General features: G+C 42.7%; 1 protein-coding gene and 1 long non-coding RNA gene across 3 annotated transcripts in view; one reads left to right on the top strand and one right to left on the bottom strand.

The window, feature by feature from the left end:
- LOC116974287 (PC3-like endoprotease variant B) overlaps nt 1-5,625 on the top strand; it is a 699,630-nt gene extending 694,005 nt beyond the window's left edge. Inside the window, exons 17-18 of the mRNA XM_033022605.1 lie at nt 2,034-2,203; nt 5,412-5,625. Of these exons, the coding sequence (XP_032878496.1) occupies nt 2,034-2,203; nt 5,412-5,600 (359 nt within the window). The 3' untranslated portion in view covers nt 5,601-5,625. The remainder of the gene's footprint in view (nt 1-2,033; nt 2,204-5,411) is intronic.
- A 1,297-nt stretch (nt 5,626-6,922) lies between these two features.
- On the bottom strand, nt 6,923-19,916 carry LOC116974291. Of its 2 annotated transcripts, XR_004412326.1 has the most exons (4): nt 19,799-19,916; nt 13,064-13,218; nt 9,663-9,850; nt 6,923-7,215 (listed from the first exon to the last, which is right to left on the bottom strand). It is a non-coding gene; the product is annotated as an uncharacterized LOC116974291 (long non-coding RNA). The 2 variants fall into 2 exon arrangements; XR_004412325.1 differs by lacking the exon at nt 13,064-13,218.
- Nucleotides 19,917-26,688: the final 6,772 nt, after the last annotated feature.

The following is a 26,688-nucleotide window of genomic DNA, read 5'->3' on the forward strand; positions in this document are numbered from 1 at the left end:
CCAGGTCCGGACAGGATATTCCCTAGGACATTGAGGGAAGTTAGTGTAGAAATAGCAGGGGCTATGACACAAATATTTCAAATGTCATTAGAAACGGGAATAGTGCCGGAGGATTGGCGTACTGCGCATGTTGTTCCATTGTTTAAAAAGGGGTCTAAGAGTAAACCTAGCAATTATAGACCTGTTAGTTTGACGTCAGTGGTGGGCAAATTAATGGAAAGGATACTTAGAGATAATATATATAAGCATCTGGATAAACAGGGTCTGATTAGGAACAGCCAACATGGATTTGTGCCTGGAAGGTCATGTTTGACTAATCTTCTTGAATTTTTTGAAGAGGTTACTCAGGAAATTGATGAGGGTAAAGCAGTGGATGTTGTATATATGGACTTCAATAAGGCCTTTGACAAGGTTCCTCACGGAAGGTTGGTTAAGAAGGTTCAATTGTTGGGTATTAATGGTGGAGTAGCAAGATGGATTCAACAGTGGCTGAATGGGAGATGCCAGAGAGTAATGGTGGATGATTGTTTGTCAGGTTGGAGGCCAATGACTAGTGGGGTGCCACAGGGATCTGAGTTGGGTCCACTGTTGTTTGTCATGTACATCAATGATCTGGATGATGGTGTGGTAAATTGGATTAGTAAGTATGCAGATGATACTAAGATAGGTGGGGTTGTGGATAATGAAGTAGATTTTCAAAGTCTACAGAGAGATTTATGCCAGTTGGAAGAGTGGGCTGAAAGATGGCAGATGGAGTTTAATGCTGATAAGTGTGAGGTGCTACATCTTGGCAGGACAAATCAAAATAGGACGTACATGGTAAATGGTAGGGAATTGAAGAATGCAGGTGAACAGAGGGATCTGGGAATAACTGTGCACAGTTCCCTGAAAGTGGAATCTCATGTAGATAGGGTGGTAAAGAAAGCTTTTGGTGTGCTGCCCTTTATAAATCAGAGCATTGAGTATAGAAGTTGGGATGTAATGTTAAAATTGTACAAGGCATTGGTGAGGCCAATTCTGGAGTATGGTGTACAATGTTGGTCGCCTAATTATAGGAAGAATGTCAACAAAATAGAGAGAGTACAGAGGAGATTTACTAGAATGTTGCCTGGGTTTCAGCAACTAAGTTACAGAGAAAGGTTGAACGAGTTAGGACTTTATTCTTTGGATGGCAGAAGGTTAAGGGGGGACTTGATAGAGGTCTTTAAAATGTTGAGAGGGATAGACAGAGTTGACGTGGATAAGCTTTTCCCACTGAGAGTAGGGAAGATTCAAACAAGGGCACATGACTTGAGAATGAAGGGACAGAAGTTTAGGGGTAACATGAGGGGGAACTTCTTTACTCAGAGAGTAGTGGCTGTGTGGAATGAGCTTCCAGTGAAGGTGGTGGAGGCAGGTTCATTTTTATCATTTAAAAATAAATTGGATAGTTATATGGACGGGAAAGGAATGGAGGGTTATGGCCTGAGCGCAGGTATATGGGACTAGGGGAGAATACGTGTTCTGCACGGACTAGAAGGGTCGAGATGGCCTGTTTCCGTGCTGTAATTGTTATATGGTATCTGTACACTGTGTATGGCTCAATTGTAATCATGTATTGTCTTTCTGCTGACTTGATAGCATGCAACAAAAGCATTTCACTGTACCTCGGTAGACGTGACAATAAACTAAACTAAACTAATTTGTTACAATAGTCCCTTCATGGATATTTTCTGATCTCTGGGCATTTCCATTCCCCTTCCGTGTTCAGGCTTAAGAAGGGGCTGTGATCTGCATTTCACAACTTTAATAAGCTCTTTTATTTGTTTTCTTTCTCTTTCCCAGTTCGTTTTCTTACTTTCCCAGGTCTGATGGTGGTCTTCAACCTGAATAGTTAATTTAATTTCTTCTTCCACAGATGCTGTCTGGCATGCTAAGTGCTCATAGTATTTTCTAATTTCATTTGATTTGAAATGGTGTATGAGTTATATTGAGTTATGGGCTTCAAAATGAATGGGTTATTCATGAAAATTCTTGTGCTCTTATCCCAACAGTTCAGGATAATGCTAGAAATCTGCTGGATGAAAGTAATGAAGACCTCATACATCTCCGAAAACTCACAAAAGAAAACAAAATTGATAAACGACTCACCGAAGAATTCTTTTATGAACAGAAGAGAAAGGTGGATGAAGATGCAATTCTGTACTCATGGTCAAACCCATTGGTGAATATCATTCATTTTTAAAGATGTTTTGCTAAGTTATATTGGAACTGATTTGAACATAGAAGAGTGGAGCATTAAACAGTGCAGCACAGGAACAGGCCCTTTGACCCATATTGGTGCCAAACATGATGACAAATTAACTGAACCTCCTCTAACTGCATGTGATCCATGCCCCTTCATTGCCTGTCTATCCACGTGGCTCTCTAAAAATCACTTAAATGTGCCTATCAAATCTCCCTCCACCATCAGCCCTGCCAATATGTTCCAGGCACCCACCACTCACTGTGAAAAAAATCCCTTTGAAAAACTTTGTGATTCACAAAGAACATTTATTTCCAAGTTTGCTGATGATACAAAACTATGAATGGGCATGAGGGCATAAAGAAACATCAAGGAGATATGGTCAAGCTGATCGAGTGGACAAGAGCTGAGCAAATAGAAAACAATGTAGAAAAATGAGAAAATACACAAAGTGCTGGAGGAACTCAGCGGTTAGGCAGCATCTCTGCAGAACATGGACAGGCGACAGACTGAAGAAGGGTCCTGACCTGAAACATCACTATCCATGATCTCCAGATATGCTATCTGACTCACTGACATGCTCCTGCACTTTGTGTCTCGTTTTTGTAAACCAACATCTGCAGTTCCTTGTGTCTTTGTAAAATAAATGAGAGGTCGTCCACTTTGGTGCACAACACTGACATGCGGACTGTTTTTTAAATGGTGACAGATTGGGAGACGTTGATGGTCAAAGTGACTTATTCGTCCTTCTAGTTTCCCTCTCCCCTGACTCTCAGTCTGAAGAGGATCTCAACCCGAAACATCTCCTATTCCTTAACCCGCTGTGTTACTCCAGCATTTTGTGTCTGTCCTGGTACGCAAATCACTTAAGATAAATGTGAAGATGCAGCGAGCCATCAGGAAGGCAAATGAAACAGCAGTTCGAGCATGGTACACCATTTTCATCTCCTTACGTGCATCATTTGCTTGAATATCTTTAAAAGAGTGCAAACAAGATTAATTAGAAGAAAGTTCAATTCATAGAACATAAAAATAGAATAGTACAGCACAAGAACAGGCCCTTCAGCCCACAATGTCCGTACTGAACATGAAACCAAGATAAACTAACCTCACCTGCCTGCATGTGATCCATATCACTCCATTCCCTGCATATCCATGTGCCTATCTAAAATCCTTTTAAATGCCATTATCAGCCTTCATCAATCAAGAATAACATTTAGGGGAGTGTGATTGTGAAGAAAGTCTTTACTTTAGTTTAATTTAGTTTATTATCATGGGACAATAAACATCATGATTTATTGAGGGATGGAATGTGGTCTGGAGTTTGGAAGCTTGGAGATTGGAAGTTACGTAATGGACATGAGCAAAATTGGTACCCATAGGATTAACAAGACAGTGGCAGTATGGAAATTAATTTTGCAAAGGAAAATAAGTAATGATGAACAGATTTTCAGAATGGAGGAGAATCTAAAATGATTAACTCCCAGGGTTATGGATATGACCCGTGCTCCATGTGGTATGTGTTATTGATCTTCATTCAGGCATATATTAGGATGATACAAAAGGTGGAAAGACAATGAACATTAGCATGACAGTAGACTTCAAGAGAATGTGGACTGATATCCAAAATGGGCTGATGCACAGAGGAGATAATTAATGCAGGGAAGTGAAACATTTTGGAAAGAAGAATAGTATCACAAAGAGCAGGAACAGAGAGGTCTGAGGTTTGTGTGCAGGGCACGCTGTTCAAAGACAATGTGAAACATTATATTTTATAAGTAGAAGCACTGATGAGAAAAAGAAACTACACTAAACCATTACGACACTACAATATTGTGTCCTTTGCATAGGCAGAAGTATCTATTACCAGATTGCATGTTTTAGAGGGTGCAGAAAAAAACCAAGGATGAGTGGTCAGTTACATGGAGGATGTGTAAGAAGGAACTGCAGATGCTGGTTTAAACCAAAGATAGACACAAAAAGCTGGAGTAACTCAGCGGGACAGGTAGCATCTATGGAGAAAAGGTCTGAAGAAGGGTCTCGACCCAAAATGTCACCTGTTCCTTTACTCCTAAGATGCTGTCTGACCCACTGAGTTACTCCAGCTTTTTGTGTCCATCTTCAGTCACATGGAGGAGCCTGGATTCCTGTAATTTCAATAGTGAAGTCTAGGGGGAGATTTAAAAAGTGATGTTTATCAGTATAAAAAAGACACAAAGTGCTGGAGTATCTCAGTGGGTCAGGCAGCATTTCTGGAGAACATGGATCAGTGACTTTTCAGGTATTAGATGTTAGTCGTAGGCAAAAAAATATGTGCAATCCAATTTCTAGCATCATGTATGAACCGGGATCTCCTTACTCTTTTCATTTAATTACCCTCTCCAGTCAATTATTTGGTTTGGTCCTACTCTGTAGGTCTTGTGAGCTTTAGTTCTACATTCAAATCTCGCAAATTAAAATAATGGTCAGGATAACTTAACTCATAGCAAAAAAAAAGTTTACCCAAATGTGATGCATTTAATCGATCTATGTCAAGAGTGTTCAATTGTTACAGGTATGGCATCAAAGCAATGAAATTCTTACTTGCTGCAGCTTTACAGGTTCACTAGCGCCATTGATGCCATACCTGTAACAATTAAATACTTGACTCTTGACACAGATCCATTAAACATATAATAATCAATAATGCAATAAATCACTAACAATAACTCAAGGTAACCATAATAGTACAAAATTGAAGTCCATAGTGCAACCAAAAACACAGTCCATACAAGATCATAGTTGCTGAGGTAGTGGTTAGTGTTGTGCACTGTTCAAGAGCCTAATCGTTGCTGAAACGAAGCTGTACTTGAACCTGGTAATCACAATTTTCAGGCATCTGTACTTTATTCCCGATGGTAGCAGTGAGATGAGAGCATGGCTAGGGTGGTGTGGGGCTTTGATGATATTGGCTGCCTTTTCTGACGTAGCACATGCTATAGATCTCTTCCATGGTGGAGAGGTCATTACCTGTGATGGCTTGTGTCCATGGATTTCTGCAGCCTCCTTCATTCCTGGACGTTCAAGGTGCTGGACCAGGCTATGATGCAGCCAGTCAGTATGTTCTCTGCCATCCATATCCTGCTAAATGGTGCACTACCAGGCAGTTTACTCAGCAATTTTCATTGCACATTTTCTTCCCCAACAGTTTACCCATGAGGTAAGAAATGCATCTGCTCCAAGTTCTAACATGGGAGAAACTTTGCTGAAATTCTGGTACCTTCTTCGCAATAAAGATGAAGCCAAAAGTTATTCAAAAAGAGATTTGTTGGCTGGTAAATCCAGTGTACAGGTGAGTTTCTACACTTTCGATTGCTTACCATTTCTTGCCCCTTAATAATGGAGTTTTGTTATAAAGCAGACGTCCAGCATTATGGGGTGGCACGGTGATGCAGCGGTAGAGTTGCTGCCTTACACCACCTGGTTTTCATCCTGACTATGGGTGCTGTGTGTGTGTGTGGAGTTTGTACGTTCTTCCTGTGCCCACATTGATGACCACGTGCTGGTGGTTCCTCTGCATCACCCGCCATCACCCGGTATCTATGTATGAATCATGGTAACTACTCACAATTAGCGAAAGGGAAGAAATTTGATGCTGTCTTCGAAGATAGACACAAAATTCTGAAACAACTCAGCAGGTCAGGCAGCATCTGTGGAGAAACGGAACAAGGGATGTTTCGGGTCGGAACCCTTCTTCCGACCCAAAACATCACCTGTTCCTTTTCTCCAGAGATGCTGCCTGACCTGCTGAGTTGCTCCAGCACTTTGTGTCTATCTTTGCTATAAACCAGCATTTGCAGTTCGTTCCGACATATTGATGCAGTCTTCACCTGATTTCGATTTGTTTTCAGTGGAGATTACTGCAGAGCAATCAGGAACCAATGTGCAATTGCCCCCTCCCTGGTTGAAGATGTCCATTCACTTTTGGCATTCATGTTCCTATGCCAGCCTAACTGCGTTAACAGCAAACTGTAGGAACGGAACCTCATATTCCACTTGGGTAACTTATAACCCAACTGGTTGAACAATTTTAAGTAACATCCACACTTCTCCCTTTCTCTTTCCTGTGTTACAACTCCCCCCATGGTGCCCACTCATTTCTCCCATTATCCTGCCCCTACCCCACACCTCACTTAATCCCCCCTCCCCTTCCCACCTCTGGCTTTACATTTCACTCTTCTCCCTTTATCTGCCATCCTTTTATTTCCTTTTCACCTGTAGCCATTGTCACTCAATCCACCCATTTGTTAATCAAATCCCCTCACTTGTATCCACCTATTACTGGCAGGCTTTGTCCCACCCCCACCATTTTTTCCAGCTTTCTCCCCCCATTACAATCAGTCTGAAAAAGGTTTCCAAGCCAACATTGCCTAACCATTCCCTCCATAGACGCTTCCTGACCCGTTAAGTTACTCCAGCACTTTGGGTTTTATTCAAGATTTAAGCAGTTCCTTGTGTCCTCAGAACTCTAGGTGGCCAAGTTGAATACTACAGAATTTCCAATATTAGCCTAATTTAATTTCAGATCAGCAGCATTCAGTTTTATTTCACCCTTGCTAATAGATGTGCTTAATATGTTGCCATGTGCCATTTCCTTTCAACCAAATAATTTACTACGGTTTCTGTTTTTGTAATTTAAAGAAAATGATAAAATACAAATTCATTGCAAAAATAATGCAGCGATATTTTATGCAAGATAAGCTGAGAATTAGTCACTGAAGCTAACTTTATAGAAGTGATGTATTTTATTAGAGGAGTGTTTTAGAAAAATGGTGGACTCTGTCTTTGAAAAGGATCTGAAATATGCTCATCATATTTACTAATTATAAAGTATTTTCCTGCTACAGCCAGCTGATCTCGATGAATCTCAAAGAAGCAATATACTGACTGCTGAAGAGTAGAATACAAATCCAACATCTTCATTGAAAGTTTCCTCGAGTAATAGAAGAAGCCTGGAAAATATAAAGAAAACCTATCAGGAAATAATTTAGGACAAGAATTTTCAAAATGACATCGAGCTGACACCCTTTGGGGTGCTTCTCTTCCAAAGGAGGCAAAATCATATTTCATAAGGGGCTCAAATTTGCCAGTGGCATTGCTAAACTAATGGGGTTGATTCCATTATATTCAGCTCTATGGAAACCAGTTGAACAGAAAATTGAGAGGACTACATATTGTAGGAAATAAATTGCTGGAGGAACTCAACAGGTCCAGTAACATCTACAGAGGTGAAGGGATAGTCAACATAACCCAAAACATTGACTAACCCTTTCCCTCACAGAAGCTGCCTGACTCACTGAATTCCCCTGGCAGTTTATTTCTTTGCTCCACATTCCAGCATCTCTTGTCTTTTGTCTCCATTGGACTGTATATTACATTTTGGCATGATTGTGTGAGTGTGTGTGAGAGGTTGCTAGAAAGGGTCATGACAAAATATTTTTGCACTGGTTCTAAAGGTAAATTCTCACTCCACAGTATCTGTAGAAAGTGATAGAAAATAATGAAAATATTTCACTTACTAATCACATATTTGAAACTATTTGTAAGATGAAAGTTTATGAACTTCATGCAACCAATCCACTCAGCCCAACAAAAGCTTTTCACTATACCTCAGTCGACATGACAAGACTAAACTAAACAATAGGCTCTATAATGATTTATCTTTGATTAATTTTTAGTGTTTTGTTTCTGGAGTGACTAAAAGGTGAACAATTTTGGTAACTAGATATTGTTATTAACAAAGATTAATAATAATACTAAGCTTTGGAAATGAGTGCATCATCACTGTAGAGCAGTATCCCATTCACATGTCCAAACCTATAGCTTTGAAAACTATTTTAGTTCTTCTTATCACCCGTATAAGAAGGATACTGGCATTAAAAATAAAAAAGTTATTAATGATATCCAAAGAACCCATGATCTTCCTCTGTGGAGTCATTTCGGCATATTGACCTTCATCAGTCAGAGAATTGAGTATAGAAGTTGGGAGGTCATGTTACTGTTGTAGAATACATTGATGAGGCCACATTTAGAATATTGTGTTCAGTTTTTATCACCCTGCTATCGGAAAAATGTTGTTAAGATGGAAAGGCTGCAGAAAAAATTTACGAGGATGTTGCCAAGTCTCGAGGGCCTGAGCTATAGGGAGAGGTTGAGTAGGCTAGGACTTTAGACTTCCTAGCCTGCCCAACCTTCCCCTTTAGCACAGCCCCTCAAGTCTTTGCAATTAATCATTAAACTGAGTTGCCTAAACTTCTAATAAATGGATTTAAATTAGCCTGATGAATAAATGGCAGAATTATCTCATTCTGAGAACTGAAAATAATATCTTCAGAATGGTCCAACTGCATTTAATTTATAAAATGTAATCCTCTCATTAAACCATTGTTGATCAGATTGAGACTTTGAATTTAATCTGGGTCTGAGAATCACCAGCATAATCTGAGCAAACATGAATTTCTGGGATAGAATAAGTGGGATGATATGGGATCTGATTTCAAGAAGACGGTGAGATGGGGCGCAGGAAGGACGTGTTCAGTCGGCAAGCAGAGAGAGACCAGCGGCCACAGCTGCCATTATCTCACCTATGGTGTCCTGAGCCCATGCTACACCTCAGCATAAGGTCATGTCGAGCACTCCTTGTTCTGAAGTGAAACCTAAAATATGCCATTTAGCTAACTGATCTGAATGCAAACTAACACTTTCACAAAGATTTATGATCCAACTAATAAGTCGTCTTGCTGTTAAAGCCGGAAACAATAGCCTTCTATCTTTTTTTAGGCATTATTATCGCATAAACCTTTAATTATTGTTTTTAAATCACATACATAATGATATCTGCCATCCAAGCTGAATACAAAAGGCCAAGTTAATTGAGTCTTAAAATATTTTTTAAAATAGATAATTGATAATTCAGTTCTGATTCATTATGCAGGAAGTGATACATCAAGATTTCTTCATAATAATCTATAATTTAACATTACTGGTGGAAAATGTAACTGTCACTGGTTATTAATAAAATAGGGAGTCAAATTCTACTCTGAAATTGATTCATGAAACAAAACCAAAATTCTTAGGAATGTATATCGCTTATTGGATGCCTTCCCTAATTTACCATAAAATATTTATATGACTTTGCTCCTGAACATAATCCTCCTCAGTTTTATTAATCATTCAATTGGAGATAATTTTGCAGTGCTATGCCATAATAATTGACCCACTTATCTCTGAGTTTTGTTGGTCATGTTCTTCAATTGCACATTTGAAGGATGAAAGATGAAGAAATATTTTCAGGAGATTTCTTACCACAGAATCGGGGAGCTTTTTTTAACTGTGTAAGAGCATATTGTGATGTATAAAAGATCAGATGTATAACGTATGTGTAATGAAGAGTTGGTACCTGCATCTCCGCACAGTAACCTGGTCCATAGTCACCCAATCAACTGTGGCTCTAGGTAGACATATGGGACCTTCTTCCTTGGATAACTAAGGAAAGTTGCAGGAATGTCACCATCCACCAGTCCCACCAATTGGTTTGTAATGGAGCATTGGATGAGTTCAGCCTCCCACACTTTTCACAGGAAGCATCTGGGAGAAAAAAAGGATTACAAATATTTAAAGGAAAGATGAACATTAGCAAGTGGCAAATGTATTTAACCTGAAGAAAATAGCTAGGTTAATTCTATATTTATTACTGTTTGTTCTGCGAATACACTTACTATGTAGTTATAATCTAGCCTTAATAGCAAGGAAACTATGAATAAGGGAACTAACAAAGAAAATGACAAATATACAAAATATTCAATTGATTCTAAATGAGTTTGATGGGATGTGAATGTTTGACATTGTAAAGTGCTCGTTTCTAAGCTCCCCCCCGTCTAGTTTCAGTAAAAACACTGAATCAAGCACTTGAAATTTTATATTAACAAAAGCGCATTACAGTTCAACTACTGTACCTATCCCACCACGGGTTCGATCCTCATATCTGCCTGTTCAAGCCCTCTAGGCCTCGCTCAGACAGAGACACTCCAGAAGTTCACACAATCCTAAGCGCTCTCCCAGAAGATCGATGCTAGACCTCGTGGTAGCGGACTTTTATATGTCCCGGGACCTCGAGGGCCCAAACCACATAGGATTGGTCTCTTAATAATCCAATTACAGATATCGATTAACCCCATACATAACAGACATTTCCCAAACCCAATAATACAGCAGCTCAATGCATTGTATTCATAGAAACATAGAAACACATAAACATAGAAAATAGGTGAAGGAGGAGGCCATTCGGCCCTTTGAGCCAGCACCGCCATTCATTGTGATCATGGCTGATCGTCCCCAATCAATAACCCGTGCCTGCCTTCTCCCCATACCCCTTGATTCCACCAGCCCCTAGAGCTCTATCTAACTCTCTTTTAAATCCATCCATTGATTTGGCGTCCACTGCCCTCTGTGGCAGGGAATTCCACAAATTCACATCTCTCTGGGTGAAAAAGTTTTTTCTCACCTCGGTCCTAAATGGCCTCCCCTTTATTCTAAGACTGTGGCCCCTGGTTCTGGACTCGCCCAACATTGGGAACATTTTTCCTGCATCTAGCCTGTCCAGTACTTTTATAATTGTATATGTTTCTATAAGAGCCCCCTCATCCTTCTAAACTCCAGTGAACTAAACCATTTCGTTGCACTGAAAAGTGCAATGACAATAAATTGAATCAAATCAAATACAAGCCTAGTCTTTTCAATCTTTCCTCATATGACAGTCCTGCCATCCCAGGGATCAATCTCGTGAACCTACGCTGCACTGCCTCAATCACAAGGATGTCCTTCCTCAAATTAGGAGACCAAAACTGTACACAATACTCTAGATGTGGTCTTAACAGAGCCCTATACAACTGCAGAAGAACCTCTCTATCCCTTAGTTATGAAGGCGAACATTCCATTAGCTTTCTTCACTGCCTGCTGTACCTGCACGCCAACTTTCAGTGACCGGTGTACAAGGACACCCAGGTCTCGCTGTACCTCCCCTTACCTAACCTAACCCATTGAGATAATAATCTGCCCCCTTGTTTTTGCCACCGAAGTGGATAACCTCACATTTATCTATATTATACTGCATCTGCCACACATCTGCCCACTCACTCAACCTGTCCAGGTCACCCTGCAAGATCCTAACATCCTCTTCACAGTTCACACTGCCACTCAGCTTTGTGTCATCTGCAAACTTGCTAGTGTTGCTCATAATTCCCTCTTCCAAATCATTAATATATATGGTAAACAGTTGCGGCCCCAACACCGATCCTCGCGGCACTCCACTCGCCACTGCCTGCCATTCTGAAAAGGACCCGTTCACTCCTACTCTTTGCTTCCTGTCTGCCAACCAATTTTCTATCCATGTCAACACCCTACCCCCAATACCATGTGCTCTAATTTTAGTCGCCAGTCTCCTTTCTGAAAGTCTAGATACATTACATCCACTGGCTCCCCTTCATCCATTTTACTTGTCACATCCTCAAAAAATTCCAGAAGATTAGTCAAGCATGATTTCCCTTTCATAAATCCATGCTGACTTGGACTAATCCTTTTACTGCTATCCAAATGCCCCATTATTACCTCTTTAATTATTGACTCCAGCATCTTTCCCACCACCGAAGTCAGGCTAACTGGTCTGTAATTCCCCGTTTTCTCTCTCGCTCCTTTCTAGAAAAGTGGGATAACATTAGCTATCCTCCAATCCACAGGAACTGATCCTGAATCTATTGAACATTGGAAAATGATCACCAATGTGTCCACTATTTCTAGAGCCACCTCCCTGAGTACCCTGGGATGCAGACCATCAGGCACTGAGGATTTATCATCCTTCAGTTCCATTAGCCTACCCAATACTATTTCTCGCCTAATGAACATTTCTTTCAGTTCCTCTACCCCCTTAGATCCTCTGCCCCCCAGCACTTCTGAGAGATTGTTTGTGTCTTCCTTAGTGAAGACAGATCCGAAATACCTGTTCAACTCTTCTGCCATTTCCTTGTTCCCCATAACAATTCCACCCGTGTCTGCCTTCAAGGGACCCACATTTGACTTTGCTATTATTTTTCAATTAACATATCTAAAGAAGCTTTTACTGTACTATTCAAACTGGACTTCGCAAGGAAGCCAACTTAGAAACATTTACCCTGATCTGCCAGAAACCCAGACAAGGCTCAATACCTCATCCAATCAACACTCGGCAAAGTAGAACTCTGCAACATTATTTACAACTATTTACAAGGTGGATGTCTGGTTTGCAGCCATCCAATCTATTCTATGCATTTTGCACCTAATTGACAGGGTCTGCAGATGTTCTTATTCTTTTCTTGCAATTTGTATCTAGGCTCTAGACACACTGGCATGACTCTGCAGCTTGTCCCAGCTCTGCAGAGACCAATTCCAAATTGACCAAATCTTCCAGCAGCCCTGAAGCCTTTACCCCATTTTGAAGTCCTAGCCTCTCCAATTTAGCCAGGATTAATAACATTAGCCGATAATGGCTGTTTCACTTCAATTCTTATTTGAAATTAATCCTATGGAGAGATTTATTCCCAGGAAACATCTGAAAACATTGTGAACTCAAAAAGCTTTGGACCCAACCATGCGGTTAGATACGTTCAGGGAGGAATAAAAGGTTTCTGTGGAGAGGTAAAAATGACGATGCCAATAATTCTCAACAAGGTTTGTTTATCTTATCTTCACTACTGATTTATGAGGTTTGTTTAAAAAGTGTGATACCCTTAACTTGATAAATAAATGACAATTTATTATGTATTTTACCCTAGAAAATTACTTGCATTAAGGTATTTTGGGAACCTTTAGGCCAGTATTATTGGCAAATTTTCCAGTCTTCTGTTATTTACTTTTCTTCCCAATAAAATCAATGTGAAAATGCAATTTGTGGTGCTTTATACACAAACATGTACACTTCATTGCTAGAATTACATGCTACGAGCAAAATATCACATATACTTGGAAGCAAAAATGGAAAGAAACAGAAAATGCAGAAATACACAACTGATCAGAGAGCATCAGTGGGAAGAAAAACAATCCACCCACCTGAATCGACTGGGACCTAGCTACACAGAAAAAGGTGTATTCCCCGAAAACATAGGCGTCAAGTTGGGAAAAGGGGAAGTACAACGGGATCTGGGGGTCCTTGTACATCAGTCTATGAAAGTAAGCATGCAGGTGCAGCAGGCAGTGAAGAAAGCGAATGGCATGTTGGCCTTTATAACAAGAGGAATCGAATATAGGAGCAAAGAGGCCCTTCTGCAGTTGTACAGAGCCCTAGTGAGACCACACCTGGAGTATTGTGTGCAGTTTTGGTCCCCTAATTTGAGGAAGGACATTCTTGCTATTGAGGGAGTGCAGCGTAGGTTTACAAGGTTAATTCCCGGGATGGCGGGACTGTCATATGCTGAGAGAATGGAGCAGCTGGGCTTGTATACTCTGGAGTTTAGAAGGATGAGAGGATATCTCATTGAAACATATAAGATTGTTAAGGGTTTGGACACGTTAGAGGCAGGAAACATGTTCACGATGTTGGGGGAGTCCAAAACCAGGGGCCACAGTTTAAGAATAAGGAGTAAGCCATTTAGAACGGAGACGAGGAAACACTTTTTCTCACAGAGTGGTGAGTCTGTGGAATTCTCTGCCTCAGAGGCTGTGGAGGCGGGTTCTCTGGATGCTTTCAAGAGAGAGCTGGATAGGGCTCTTAAAAATAGCGGAGTCAGGGGATATGGGGAGAAGGCAGGAACGGGGTACTGATTGTGGATGATCAGCCATGATCACATTGAATGGTGGTGCTGGCTCGAAGGGCCGAATGGCCTACTCCTGCACCTATTGTCTATTGTCTATCACTTACGGTTCCAATATAGAACCCAAGAAACAAAACCAGAAGCATTTTTACGAAACCCACATCCTCAAGAAATCTCATCAACAGTCAACAGGACCCACATGAGCTGGGGAAGTGGGTCAACAAATGGCAGATGGAATTTAACTCAGACAAGTTCAAGGTGATGTATTTTGGTAAGCTAAATCACAGTTGGACTTACACAGTAAATGATGGGGCCCTGGAGATTGTTGTAGAACAAAGGGACCTAGGGATGCTTTAAACTTTAAACTTTGAAATACAATGTTGGAAAAGGCCCTTCGGCCCACCAGGTCTGCGCCAGCCAGAGATCACCCCATACACTAACACTATCCGACACACACTGGGGCAATTTACAATTTACATAAGTCAATGAACCTACAAACCTATATGTCTTTGGATTGTGAGAGGAAACTGGAACACCCGGAGAAAATCCACGGCACGGTCACAGGGAGAATGTACTGCACATAGTCAGGATTTAAATTGGATCTCGGGCGTTGTAAAGCAGCAACTCTTCCGCTGTGCCACTGGGTTGCCCCATAGGGCACAGAAATGCAGCTACATAGTGCCCTGGAAGTGGCAACAGACACAGTCATGGTGATGAAGTCGATGGATAAGAGGCACTGCAGATACTGGTTTACAAAAAAAAGACCCAAAGTGTTGGAGTAACAACGGGTCAGGCAGCATCTCTGGAGAACATGGATAACATTTCAGGTCGGAACCTGAGGAAATATTCCCACCCGAAATGTCACTTATACATGTTCTCTGAAGAGGCTATCTGACCCGCAGATTACTCCAGAAATTTGTGGGGGTTTTGTGGTGAAAAGGGTGTTTGGCACTCTTGCCTTCATCAGTCAGGGCATAGGTTTAAGGTGAGGGGGGGGGAAATGGTACAGGAATCTGAGGGGTAACTTTTTCACACAGAGGGTGGTGGGTGTGTGGAACAAGCTGCCAGAGGAGGTAGTTGAGGCAGGGACCATCGTAACATTTAAGAAGCAATTAGGTACATGGATAGGACAGGTTAAGGGAGATATTGGCTAAATGCAGGCAAGTGGGACCCCTGTAGATGGAACACATTGGTCGGTGTGGGCAAGTTGAGCCAAAGGGCCTGGCTCTGGAAGTGGCAACATGGTAATGGTGGGGGGGGGGGGGGGTGTAGGCGGAGAGCTGGAGAAGAGAACAGATCAGGACTGATCAGGTGGCCGGCAACAAACACCTCAGTCGGGATGGAGCCCTTGAAGGCCCATTGTTGGCTGAGGAAGGTGTGATCTCAAGAGGGGTACAATGTGGTGATCTGTGGAACTAGTTAAATCAATAGTGTGGAGGAACGGGGGGAGGGGGGGAGGGAAAGGGAGTGTTAGTAGAATTTACTTAAAATTAGACTTTGATCTTCATATTGCTGGATTGTAAGCTGCCCAAGCAAAATATGAGGTGCTGTTACTTGAATTTACGTGTGGCTTCACTCTGGCATTGGAGGAGGCCCAGGACAGAAAGGTCAGTGTGGGAATGGGAAGGGGAATTGAAATAGAAAGCAACCAGGAGAGCCCATAGGCCTTGGCGGACCGAGCGTGATGGGCCTGTCCCACTTAGGAGACTCTTTAGGCGACTGCAGGAGACTATGCAGTCGCCACATGGTCGCCACATGTTCAAGGGTAGTTACCGGTGAGTTGCCTTCATGGTTGTGAGGAGTTCCCGCATTCTGGGAACGAGTCGCGGCCTCATTATGGTCGCCGTGAATTTTTCAACATGGAGAGTAGCGAGAATTCTCGTGCCGTAGGTGGGTTGCCAGGAGATCGAAGGTTCTTGTAGGTTGTAGCCAGTGCTGACCGGTGAATCTCATTGGCTCATTGGGGAAAAAAACATAAGCAGTAGTTTTCAGAAACAAGGATAACTGACCGGAAATGTTAACGTCCGCCGAGCTTCACAGCCGTGTACCTCTTGCTACTTTTAAAAAGTTGTCTCGCCTCCTTCTCCCCCCTTCTCCCCCCTCTCCCCCCCCCTCCTCCCCTCTTTTAAAGGACTTACATGACCCTTCCCGTAAACTGTGCTTTCACCGTCTTATTTACAGCGCCAACCTTCCTGTTCATCGCGGTGTGTGTCTGTATTGTTACAAGGCCTTCTACGCAGACGTTACAAGGCCTTCTACGCCCGAACCTCCAGACGCAGAAACAGCTTTATTCCAAGAGCTATAGCGGCTCTGAACCGGCCCTGCTGAGTGCCCCCCACGCCCCCTGGACTGCCTCCCTCGGATGGTCACGACACACAGCTTATTTATTTATTTTACTTTTCTTTTTCATCGGTTGGAAGCTGCATACTAAATCTCGTTGCACTGACGTGCAATGACAATAAAAGATATTATTATTATTATTATTATTATCACATTGGCATTGCACCGTGTCAATTTCACTCATACAGCGCTCCCCCCGCTTGCCCTGTCCCCCGCCTGCATAACGGGCTGGTGAAGTAAACAGTGTGTGTGTGTGTTCCACTGTGACAGTCACCGTTCCAGTCGCCTGAAAAATCGCCTAAGTGGGACAGGCCCAGAAGTGTTCAACAAAATGGTAGCTGATTCTACGTTTGGTCTCGCCAATAAAGACGATGTATTGATGTTGTTCATTCTTTGTTGGCAATGCCATTGATTGCCAAGGGAAGGTAGTTCAGCATTCTCTGGTTCAAGATTACTTACAATCACTTCTGTTGCTCACTGCTTCTACATGGAAGCCTATATGTTGTCTAGGCTGCTGCAGCAGGCTTGGACTGCACCAGTATCTGAGGTCACAAGTTCACAAGTTATAGGAGTAGTATTAGGCCATTCGTCCCATCGAGTCTATTCCGCCATTCAATCATCGCTGATCTCTGCCTCCTAATCCCATTTTCCTGCCTTCTCCCCGTAACCCTTGACACCGGTTCTAATCAAGAATTTGTCTATCTCTGCCTTCTCCGATGAGGTAGATGGTAACTCAGAACCACTCTAGCTGGTGAACCATTCAATCAGCAACTAAAGAGCAGTTTTTCATTTAAATCTGTTACAATATATTCATATATGTCACCCATGCCAGGGTAACAGACATGATACATCTAATGTGACATGGCTAATCTGAAATAATATTTAGATATCATAATTTATCGCCAGATTGTCGCAAATGTTAAACCTGCGATATTCAACTTGTAACTTATTTATGAACATGCTTAATATTATCTTTGTGTTTATGGCAGTCACAATACATTTAGTACGTGTGTGTAGAGGATGAATATATGAGAGTGGAAGGAAGAAAGGCATCCATAATATGTAACATTTGGGAATGTTAGATCAACTCGACTTCAAAAGAATGAATCTCGGTACAGTCAAAATAAATCTTGTGTGTTTGTACTAACTGTAAAACTGCATTTGCCCATAGGCATGTTTAGACCTTGAACGTATTCAAACATGACCTCAGCCTTTTATGTTTTCCATTTTGTTTTCATAGTTTCGTCTATACCTGGGCATGAATATTGTGTGTGACATGTACCTTTAAAAACCTGAGGCCTATCAATGAGAACGTTATTTGATCACAGTTGCATGTGCCTTGTAGAGTACGTTAATCTCTTCCCATAACATGAGGCCATTCTGTTTACATAATGTGACAGTCTGTAACGCTGGAAACATTGGAAGTGCTTTAGGCAATTAGGGATCATAACATCAGGAGCTGTTAGGACAGGATGGGCCAGTTTGTGGACCACTCTCATTGGGGGCAATGTTTCTCTGTAGTTTGTGCCGTACAGGGTTTACAGTAAGTACCAACTACAAAGGGAAAGGAAAGAAGTAAAGTTGATCCCATTTCCTATTGGCACAGGAATGTCAGTCATATACAAAGACCTCCTGCCTTACATTACCCTGTCCATCTGTCCATTTACACTGAAGAAGGGTTCCCACCCAAAACATCACCTATTCTTTTGAGAGAGAGAGAGAGAGAGGGAGAGGGAGAGGGAGAGGGAGAGGGGATGAGGGAGGGAGGAGAGGAAGAGAGGGAGAGGAGAGGGACAAGAGTGCGAGGGAGAGGGATAGTAGGGATAGGATAGGTATAGGATGTGTTTTCCTCTGTTTTACCTTATAGCTTCGTGGGCGTGCTATGGTGCTTGACGTCGAGGATGGGAGTTCTAAGAGGGAGATTGCCTGACCTGCTGTGTTACTACATCATTTTGTGTCAATCTTCATTTACATTACCCTAAGTTAGCCAAACCTCTATGGCTAAATGCATCAGATAGCTAGTGTGGATGACAAGTACATCAGACACAAAATTACCTTTAAGTCTCATAGAACAAAATACATACAACATAGAACAGTACTGCACAGGAACAGGCCCTTCAGCGCTCAATGTTTGTGCCGTACATTCTCCCTGTGACCACATGGGTTTTCTCTGGGTGCTCCGGTTTCCCTCCGACACTCCAAAGACATACAGGTTTGCAGGTTAATTGGCTTTAGTAAAATTGGCAATTTGTCCCTAGTGTGCAGGATAGCGTTAGTGCATGGGGATCGCTGGTTTGGGGGCCGAATGGCTGTTTCCGCGCAGTATCTCTAAAGTCTAAAGTAAAGTCTAAAGGCATTCAATTACAATACAATACAATACAATACAATACAATTCAATTTATTGTCATTTGGACCCCTTGAGGTCCAAACGAAATGCCGTTTCTGCAGCCATACATTACAAACAAATAGACCCAAGACACAACATAATTTACATAAACATCCATCACATTGCTGTGATGGAAGGCAAAAACTTATCTCTCCACTGCACTCTCCCCCCCGATGTCAGAGTCAAAGTCAAAGCCCCCGGCGGGTGATGGCGAATTGTCCCGTGGCCATTAAAGCCACGCCGGGTGATGCAAGGTCGCACACCGGGTCTTGGTGTTAGAGCCCCCGGCGTGCGCTCGCAAACTCCCGCGGCCATTCCAAGCCGCGCGGAGCGGTGATGTAGGCCCCGCTCCAGGAGCTCTTCAACCCCGCAACTTGGGCGGGAGAAGTCGCCGTTGCGGGAGCCCTGAAAAGCGGACTCCCTCCAGGGACCCGCGGGCTCCCGGTGTCACCGTCCGCCAAACCCGCAGTTGCAGCCACCGAATCTCCGGGGGTCTGGGTCGCAGCAGCGCTCCACCACAGCTCCACCCGCTCTGGACTCGGCCAGCTCCGCGACGGTGAGGTGAGTAGTCGGCACCAGAGCCCCCGGTCTTCCTGTTGGAGGCCGCTCCTCTTTGCAGCCCCAACGACAACGAAGACCCGACAAAGAAAAGGTCGGGTCTCCCGTGCAGGGAGAGATTTAAAAGTTACCCCCAACCCCCCCACACCACCCCCACCCCCCCACACACATACCCCAACAAAAATAACAAAAACTACATAAAAACATAGACATAAAATAATAAAAAACGCAGACGGACTGCAGAGGCCGCTGCTGACGAGAGTCGCGCTGCCCACCGTTACAGCTGAACAACAATTTAAGTAAACCTACGACTATTTTAAGTAACGCATAACATTTTTGCCAAACAAAAAATGAACTGCAGATGTTCAGTGGGCACTGACTACAAAGTTAACCATCACAAGGCATCGCTGAATTGATCTGATGATTGACTGTTGATTGTACTGACACCAACTCAGAAAAGTTGTTACTTACATTTTCCCAGAAGATAGTTCCAAAGCTGCTGCTGTTCACCATGGCCACACCAACTCTTCATGTTCATAAGCTCTAAAAGCAGAATGAGGCCATTCAGTCCATCAAGTCTACTCCACCATTCAATCATTCCTGACCCTCTCCACATTCACTCGATCCAAGGGGCTTTGCACTATTCAGTAAATTTCAATGAGGTGGCCCCTCATCCTTCTAAACTCCAGCAAGTACAAGTCCAGTGACTTCAAATGCTCATCATATGTTAACCCAATCATTCCTGGGATCATTCTCGTAAACCTCTTCTGGACGATCTCCAAAACAGCTCACGATACTCCAAATGCCGCCTGACCAGTGCCTTATAAAGGGCCTGTCCCACTTTCACAACGTCTGCCGAGTTTGCCCTTGACTCATACTCACAATGTACGGGTGATCGTTGGTTGGCATGGACTCAGTGGGCCAAAGAGCCTGTCTCCACGCTGCATTCTACGCTCCACCCCCCACATTGGATCCCTATCAGTTTGCCTACCGCAAGAACAGGAGTACGGAGGATGCCATCTCAACGGCACTTCACTCCGCCCTCTCCCACCTCGACAACAGAGACACTTACGTAAGAATGCTGTTAATCGATTACAGCTCAGCATTCAACACAATTATACCCTCTAAACTGATCACCAAACTCGGTGACCTGGGCATCGACCCCTCCCTCTGCAACTGGATATTGGACTTTCTAACCAACAGACCCCAGTCTGTTAGGTTAGACAAGCACACCTCTTCAACCCTCACCCTGAACACCGGCGTTCCACAGGGCTGTGTGCTGAGCCCCCTCCTCTACTCCCTCTTCACCTATGACTGCACACCTGTACATGGTACTAACACCATCATCAAGTATGCAGATGATACAACGGTGATTGGCCTCATCAGCAACAATGATGAGTCAGCCTATAGGGAGGAGGTCCAGCTCCTAGCAGCATGGTGCGCTGACAACAACCTGGCCCTCAACTCCAAGAAGACCAAGGAGCTCATTGTAGACTTCAGGAAGTCTAGGGGCGGCACGCACACCCCCATCCATATTAATGGGACGGAGGTGGAACGTGTTTCCAGCTTCAGGTTTCTGGGGATCAACATCTCCGATGACCTCTCTTGGACCCACAATACCTCAACTCTGGTCAAGAAGGCTCACCAGCGTCTCTTCTTCCTGAGGAGACTGAAGAAGATCCATCTGTCTCCTCAGATTCTGGTGAACTTCTACCGCTGCACCATCGAGAGCATCCTTACCAACTGTATCACAGTATGGTATGGTAACTGCTCTGTCTCCGACCAGAAAGCACTACAGAGGGTGGTGAAAATTGCCCAACGCACCACCAGTTCCTCACTCCCCTCCATTGAGTCTGTCCAGAGCAAGCGATGTCTGCGAAGGGCGCTCAGCATCGTCAAGGACTGCTCTCACCCCAACCACAGACTGTTTTTACCCTCCTACCATCCGGGAGGCGCTACAGGTCCCTCCGTTGCCGGACCAGCAGGTCCAGGAACAGCTTCTTCCCTGCGGCTGTTACATTACTCAGCACTGTACCTCGATGATTGCCAATCAACCCCCCCCCCACCCCGGACACTCCTTCCACCAGGAAAAAATAATTGCACTACTATGACCGAATGCACGTAAATATATGTATTTATTGCTCATATTATTTGTCGCTCTTCTGGGGAGATGCTAACTGCTTTTCGTTGTCTCTGTACTGTACACTGCACAATGACAATAAAGTTTGAATCTGAATCTGAATCTGAATCTGAATCTAAAGAAGTGTCTCGACCAAAAAAATCACCTATTTCCTTCGCTCCATAGATGCTGCCTCATCCGCTGAGTTTCTCCAGCATTTTTGTCTACCTTCTATAAACAAAACCAAAGATATATTTTGGAATAACTGCTCACTTTGCCACTCTCATCCTCAAGCCACAAGACAGTTGGATACAGCTCGTAATCAAGATAAGGGCCTCATATTTATTTTTATTTTATTTTCCATTAAAAAGCAAATGCAGTACATTTAGCCCATTGAGTCTTTACTGACTCAGATTCATATCAGTCCTGACTGACATTCATATCAGTCCTATTCTTCCAATAAACTCACTGGGATTTATTCTCCCTCGTGTGTGCATTAAATCTCCTAATGTTTCTCCTGCCACCAATCAACATCAGTGGCAATGTGCAGTGGAAACTTAATCTACCAGTACATATTTTGGCATGTTCCTGAGGTAAAACAGAGAAAAACAAACAGCAGATAAAGCCATGATTGAAGGCTAGTTCTTTGAACAGTATTGCAAGCATTATAGGGAGGATATGATTGCAATGGAGAGAATGGTCGGCATGGTGGCGCAGTGGTTGAGTTGCTGCCTTGCAGCTTCACAGACCCGGGTTCAATCCTGACTGCACGTGATGTCTGTACGGAGTTTGTACGTTCTCCCTGTGACCACGTGGGTTGAACCCAGGTGTTCTGGTTACCTTCCATACTCCAAAGACGTGCAGATTTGTAGGTTAATTGGCTTCGGTAAAAATTGTAAATTGTCCCTAGTGTGGAAGATAATGCTAGTGTGCGGGGTGATCGCTGGTCGATACAGTCATGGGGGCTGAAGGGCATGTTTCCACACTGTATCTCAAAAGTCTAAAATAAAGTCTAAGCACGCTACTGGGAGCAAGGTAAAGTGGATTCTTGTTGTTCAATTAGGTGATTTTAAATATTTTTATTGTCTTTAAGCAACTGAGCTAGGCTAACCATCATTGGCTTTGGTAAAAATTGTACATTGTCCCTAGTGTGTAGTGTGTGCTGGTGTAATGGGGATCGCTGATCGCTGCCGACTCGGTGGGCCGAAGGGTCTGTTTCTCTATGTATCTCTAAAAACGATCTATCTCCAAAAACTAAACCTAAAATAAGAATGCAGAGAAGATTGACCAGAATATTTCTTGGATTAGTGAACTTTACTAGAAGGTAAACCATTCCTGTATTTTTAAAACATTGTGCCAAAATCCTAACTTGATGGCTGACTTTTTAAACCTGGTCACAATCACTAATGAGTTTAAATCTCAGCTGCAGCCAGAAATCGAGCATAATTCAATACAAATGTTTCCATTTCTGTTGTGCTTAAGGGAAAAGCCAAGATACTTTGGAACACATGCAGACAGCGATTTATTTGGTTACTTGAGTGGCAGCCAATTATTTTCAAATCTAGTCAATGCTTGTTCAATTCCAGTATATCACAATAATTTTCAACAAGATAAAATACTGCAGATGCTGGAAATCTGCAGTGAAAACAAAGCAGAAGTGAAAAGCAAGTTGACGTTTCAGGTCGATGCCCTTCCATCAGAACCATTCAGACGGTTAAGGGCCTGTCCCACTTGGACGACCTAATCCACGAGTTGAAAAAATCCTCGCAGAGTTGAAAAAAATGTCAAGGTCGTGTTGATTCGCTGAAATAAAACACTTCCTACGACTATGTCTACGACCTCCTACGACTATGTCTACGACCTCCTACAACTATGTCTACGACCTCCTACGACCCCCCTTGACCTCAGTCTTCCACACCTAAGACCAACTATGAGTCGCTACGAGTGGAAAATGATCACATGATAAAATTATGTCATGTTTGCATTTTCTTTCTCGGGCCAGTTATCGACCTACGACCTACCTACGACCTACCTACGACCTACCTACGAGTAAAAAGTGTCGATTTTTTCCATGCCAACCTTTTTTTTACTCGTGGACATTTTTTATCAGGCTGGAAAAAACACCGCAACCTACTTGAGGCCACGAGAACGTGGAGACCACTCACGAGCATGAGGAAGAGTTACGAAGACCTCCTACGACCTCCTACAACCTCGTGGTGACCATGCTGCGAGTATGAGTCAAGGGCAAACTTGGCAGAGGTCGCCGATTAGGTCGTGAAAGTGGGAGGAGAGCTTAACCTAATGAGCGATGCCTGAGTTGCGAGAGTATATAGATGATGAGCAAGATACTTCAATTATTAATGATGCAAAACATCATGACCGGCTTGTTTTAACTAAGTTCATAAGTGATAGGAGCAGGATTAGGCCCTTCAGCCATAGTCAACTCCCCCATTCAATCATGGCTGATCTATCTTTCCCTCTCAACCCCATTCTCCTGCTTTCTCCCAATAACCATTGAAACCCGTACTAATCAAGAATCTGTCAATGCCCGTTTTAAAAACACCCAATGATTTGGCCTCCACAGCCATCTGTGATCATAAATCCCACAGATTCACCACCCGCTGACCACCATTCCTCCTCATCTACTTTCTAAAGGTAATTCGTTTTATTCTGAAGCTATGCGCACTGGTCTTAGATTCTTCTACTGGTGGAAACATCCACTCCACATCCACTCTTTCCAGCCTTTCACTTTTCGGTAAGTGTGCTAAATTGTATGTTGAGAACTTGTGCATTTTGAGAATGTTACAGTAAGAAATCATCTTATATTTTTATAGTTTGGAGAAAATGGATTTGTGGAAATGGCATCAATAATTGAAGAAGGACTGCCCTGTAATGTGGATTGGATGAAAACTCACAAACTCTCCAGGGTATGATGACTAAAATGTCCGAACTTATGCATTAATCATAACATGTACAAGAAAGAAAGGAAACCTTGAAGTTTTTCCACAATTTCGATGCTAGAAGTTACAACGATGAAAAGGTAACTTCTGAAAATCCTGGGAGCTCGTATTGCAAATTGACACAGAAGAACAAACATCAAGAGTCCCGACTGCAAAATGTCACCCAAAACCATTACCTATCCATGTCTTCCAGAGATGGCACAGGGACGCAGCAGTAGAGTTGCTGCCTTACAGCACCAGAGACCCAGGTTCGATCCTGACCACGGGTACTGGCTTGTACGGTATTTGTACATTCTCTTTGTGACCACGTGGGTTTTGTCCAGGTGCTCTGGTTTCCTCCAATTCTCCAAAGACGTGCAGGTTTGCAGGTTAATTGGCCTTGGTAAAATTGTAAAAAATTGTCCCTGGTGCTAGTGATTGTTGGTCGACGCGGACTTGGTGGGCCAAAGGGCAAATTTCAGCACTGTATCTCTAAAGTCTAAAGTAAAGATGCTGCCTGACCTGCTGAGTTACTTCAGCCCTTTATGTTCTAGGCAAGAATTCAACATCTGCAGATCCTTCTCTCTCTAGTCATGTGTCTTGCAATATATTGAAAGAACTGGTCAAGAAGATGGACCTCAACGTCGTTCTTAAATTAAAGAGGGCTAAACCCACTCAATTCTAGCGGTGATATTTTAACTGGGCGTGAGCCATTATTATTATCACCAGAGTGGTTGTCAGAGGGTTACATCAGTCATGGAAGTTTTATTGGAATGCATGACTACTGAGAAACGGATTTAGAGTTGATTTTCTTGGCAACAAAGGGCATGTTTGTACATTGCAGATTGGATATGGATTGCAGGAGAGGAGAACGTTGAGATGATGCATCAGTTCTTCAGGGCCAGATGTCAGGCATAGCTAAATAAATCAAAGATGTTGATCCAAAACTGCCTCAGCTTACGGTATGGGTCAGAGTTTGAAACTTATTCCCAGACAAACTAGTTACAAGTGGGTCATGATTCAAAATGCTTTGATTTTGCTTAATGATCATTGTGAAATTATCAATTCATTGTCTTTCCAGAACATCCGAGGATGCTTCCCCACCCCTCTGATGGATTTTGTTAGCGAAAGACTTTCTGTCCCTCTCACCATACAGCAAGATGTCAGGCAATTGAATCAGTAGCTAACAGTTATAAAGCCATTTCTGACACTTTTGAGAAATTAATTGCTGCTGAGGGAAGCACAGTAGCAGTGGGGGGGAAAAAACACTTAGATTTCAAGCCACGATGACATGCTTTGACCTGTTTCTTAGTCTTAAAAGTGCCTTTCAAGATTTTCTCAGCAGCTAAAAACGTAGCTAAACTGCTCCAGTCAAAAGTTATCAGAGATTATTGTGTACTCATCTGATCAAAATGATGGGGAAATTGGAAACATTTCACAAAAGCTTTGAGAACGCCAAGCAAACTAAAAATAAAACCAGAAGAATTATGCCAATTACTCTTGGAGTGTCATTTTGCCTTCATGATGGAGTACATATTGGTCAGTGAACAACTCCCTGGCACTGTAGAATCCAAATGTTTTAGCTGACTGACTTGGTCAAAGGAGAACTAACCATAGATTTAACTAAAAGTCAAGAATGCTGGAAATACACAGTAGGCCAGGCAGCATACATGTGGAAAGAGAAACAGTTAATAGTCAAGATCTGGGACTCTGCATCAGAGCTGGAAAAGAATGAAAATTAAAAAAACAAAGAAGCCCAAAGCAAATTAGACACAATATACCAGAGTGACTCTGCAGGTCAGGCAGCATCTCTGGAGAAAATGGATAGGTGATCTTTTGTGTCGGAAACCTTCTTCAGTCTGACTCGCTGCCTGACCCCCTGAGTTACTCCAGCACTTTGTGTCTATCTTTAGTGATAAAACCAGCATCTACAGTTCCTTCCTATACACATATCATTTTGATTATATTAGATCAAACAGATGTTATTTATTCGTTTAAATAGTGCAGTTCTGAGACTTGTCCTTTAAGACAACTTCACCCTCAATGTCAACAAGGTAAAGATGCTTCAGAAACAGAGTGAGGTGCGTTCTCCATTCAGCGTCAATGGCGCTGAAGTGGAAATGGTCAAATGATTGAAGTTCTTAGGTATACATATCACCAAGAATTTGTCCTGGTCCAACCACGGTGATGTTACTGCCAAGAAAGCACACCATTGCCTCTAGCTCTTCAGGAGACTGAGGAAATTCAACAAGTCTCCAATGACTCTTGCTACCTTCTACAGATACAGTGTGAGAAGTATCCTT

This window comes from Amblyraja radiata, chromosome 6, assembly GCF_010909765.2.
Source record: "Amblyraja radiata isolate CabotCenter1 chromosome 6, sAmbRad1.1.pri, whole genome shotgun sequence".
Lineage (NCBI taxonomy): Eukaryota > Metazoa > Chordata > Chondrichthyes > Rajiformes > Rajidae > Amblyraja > Amblyraja radiata.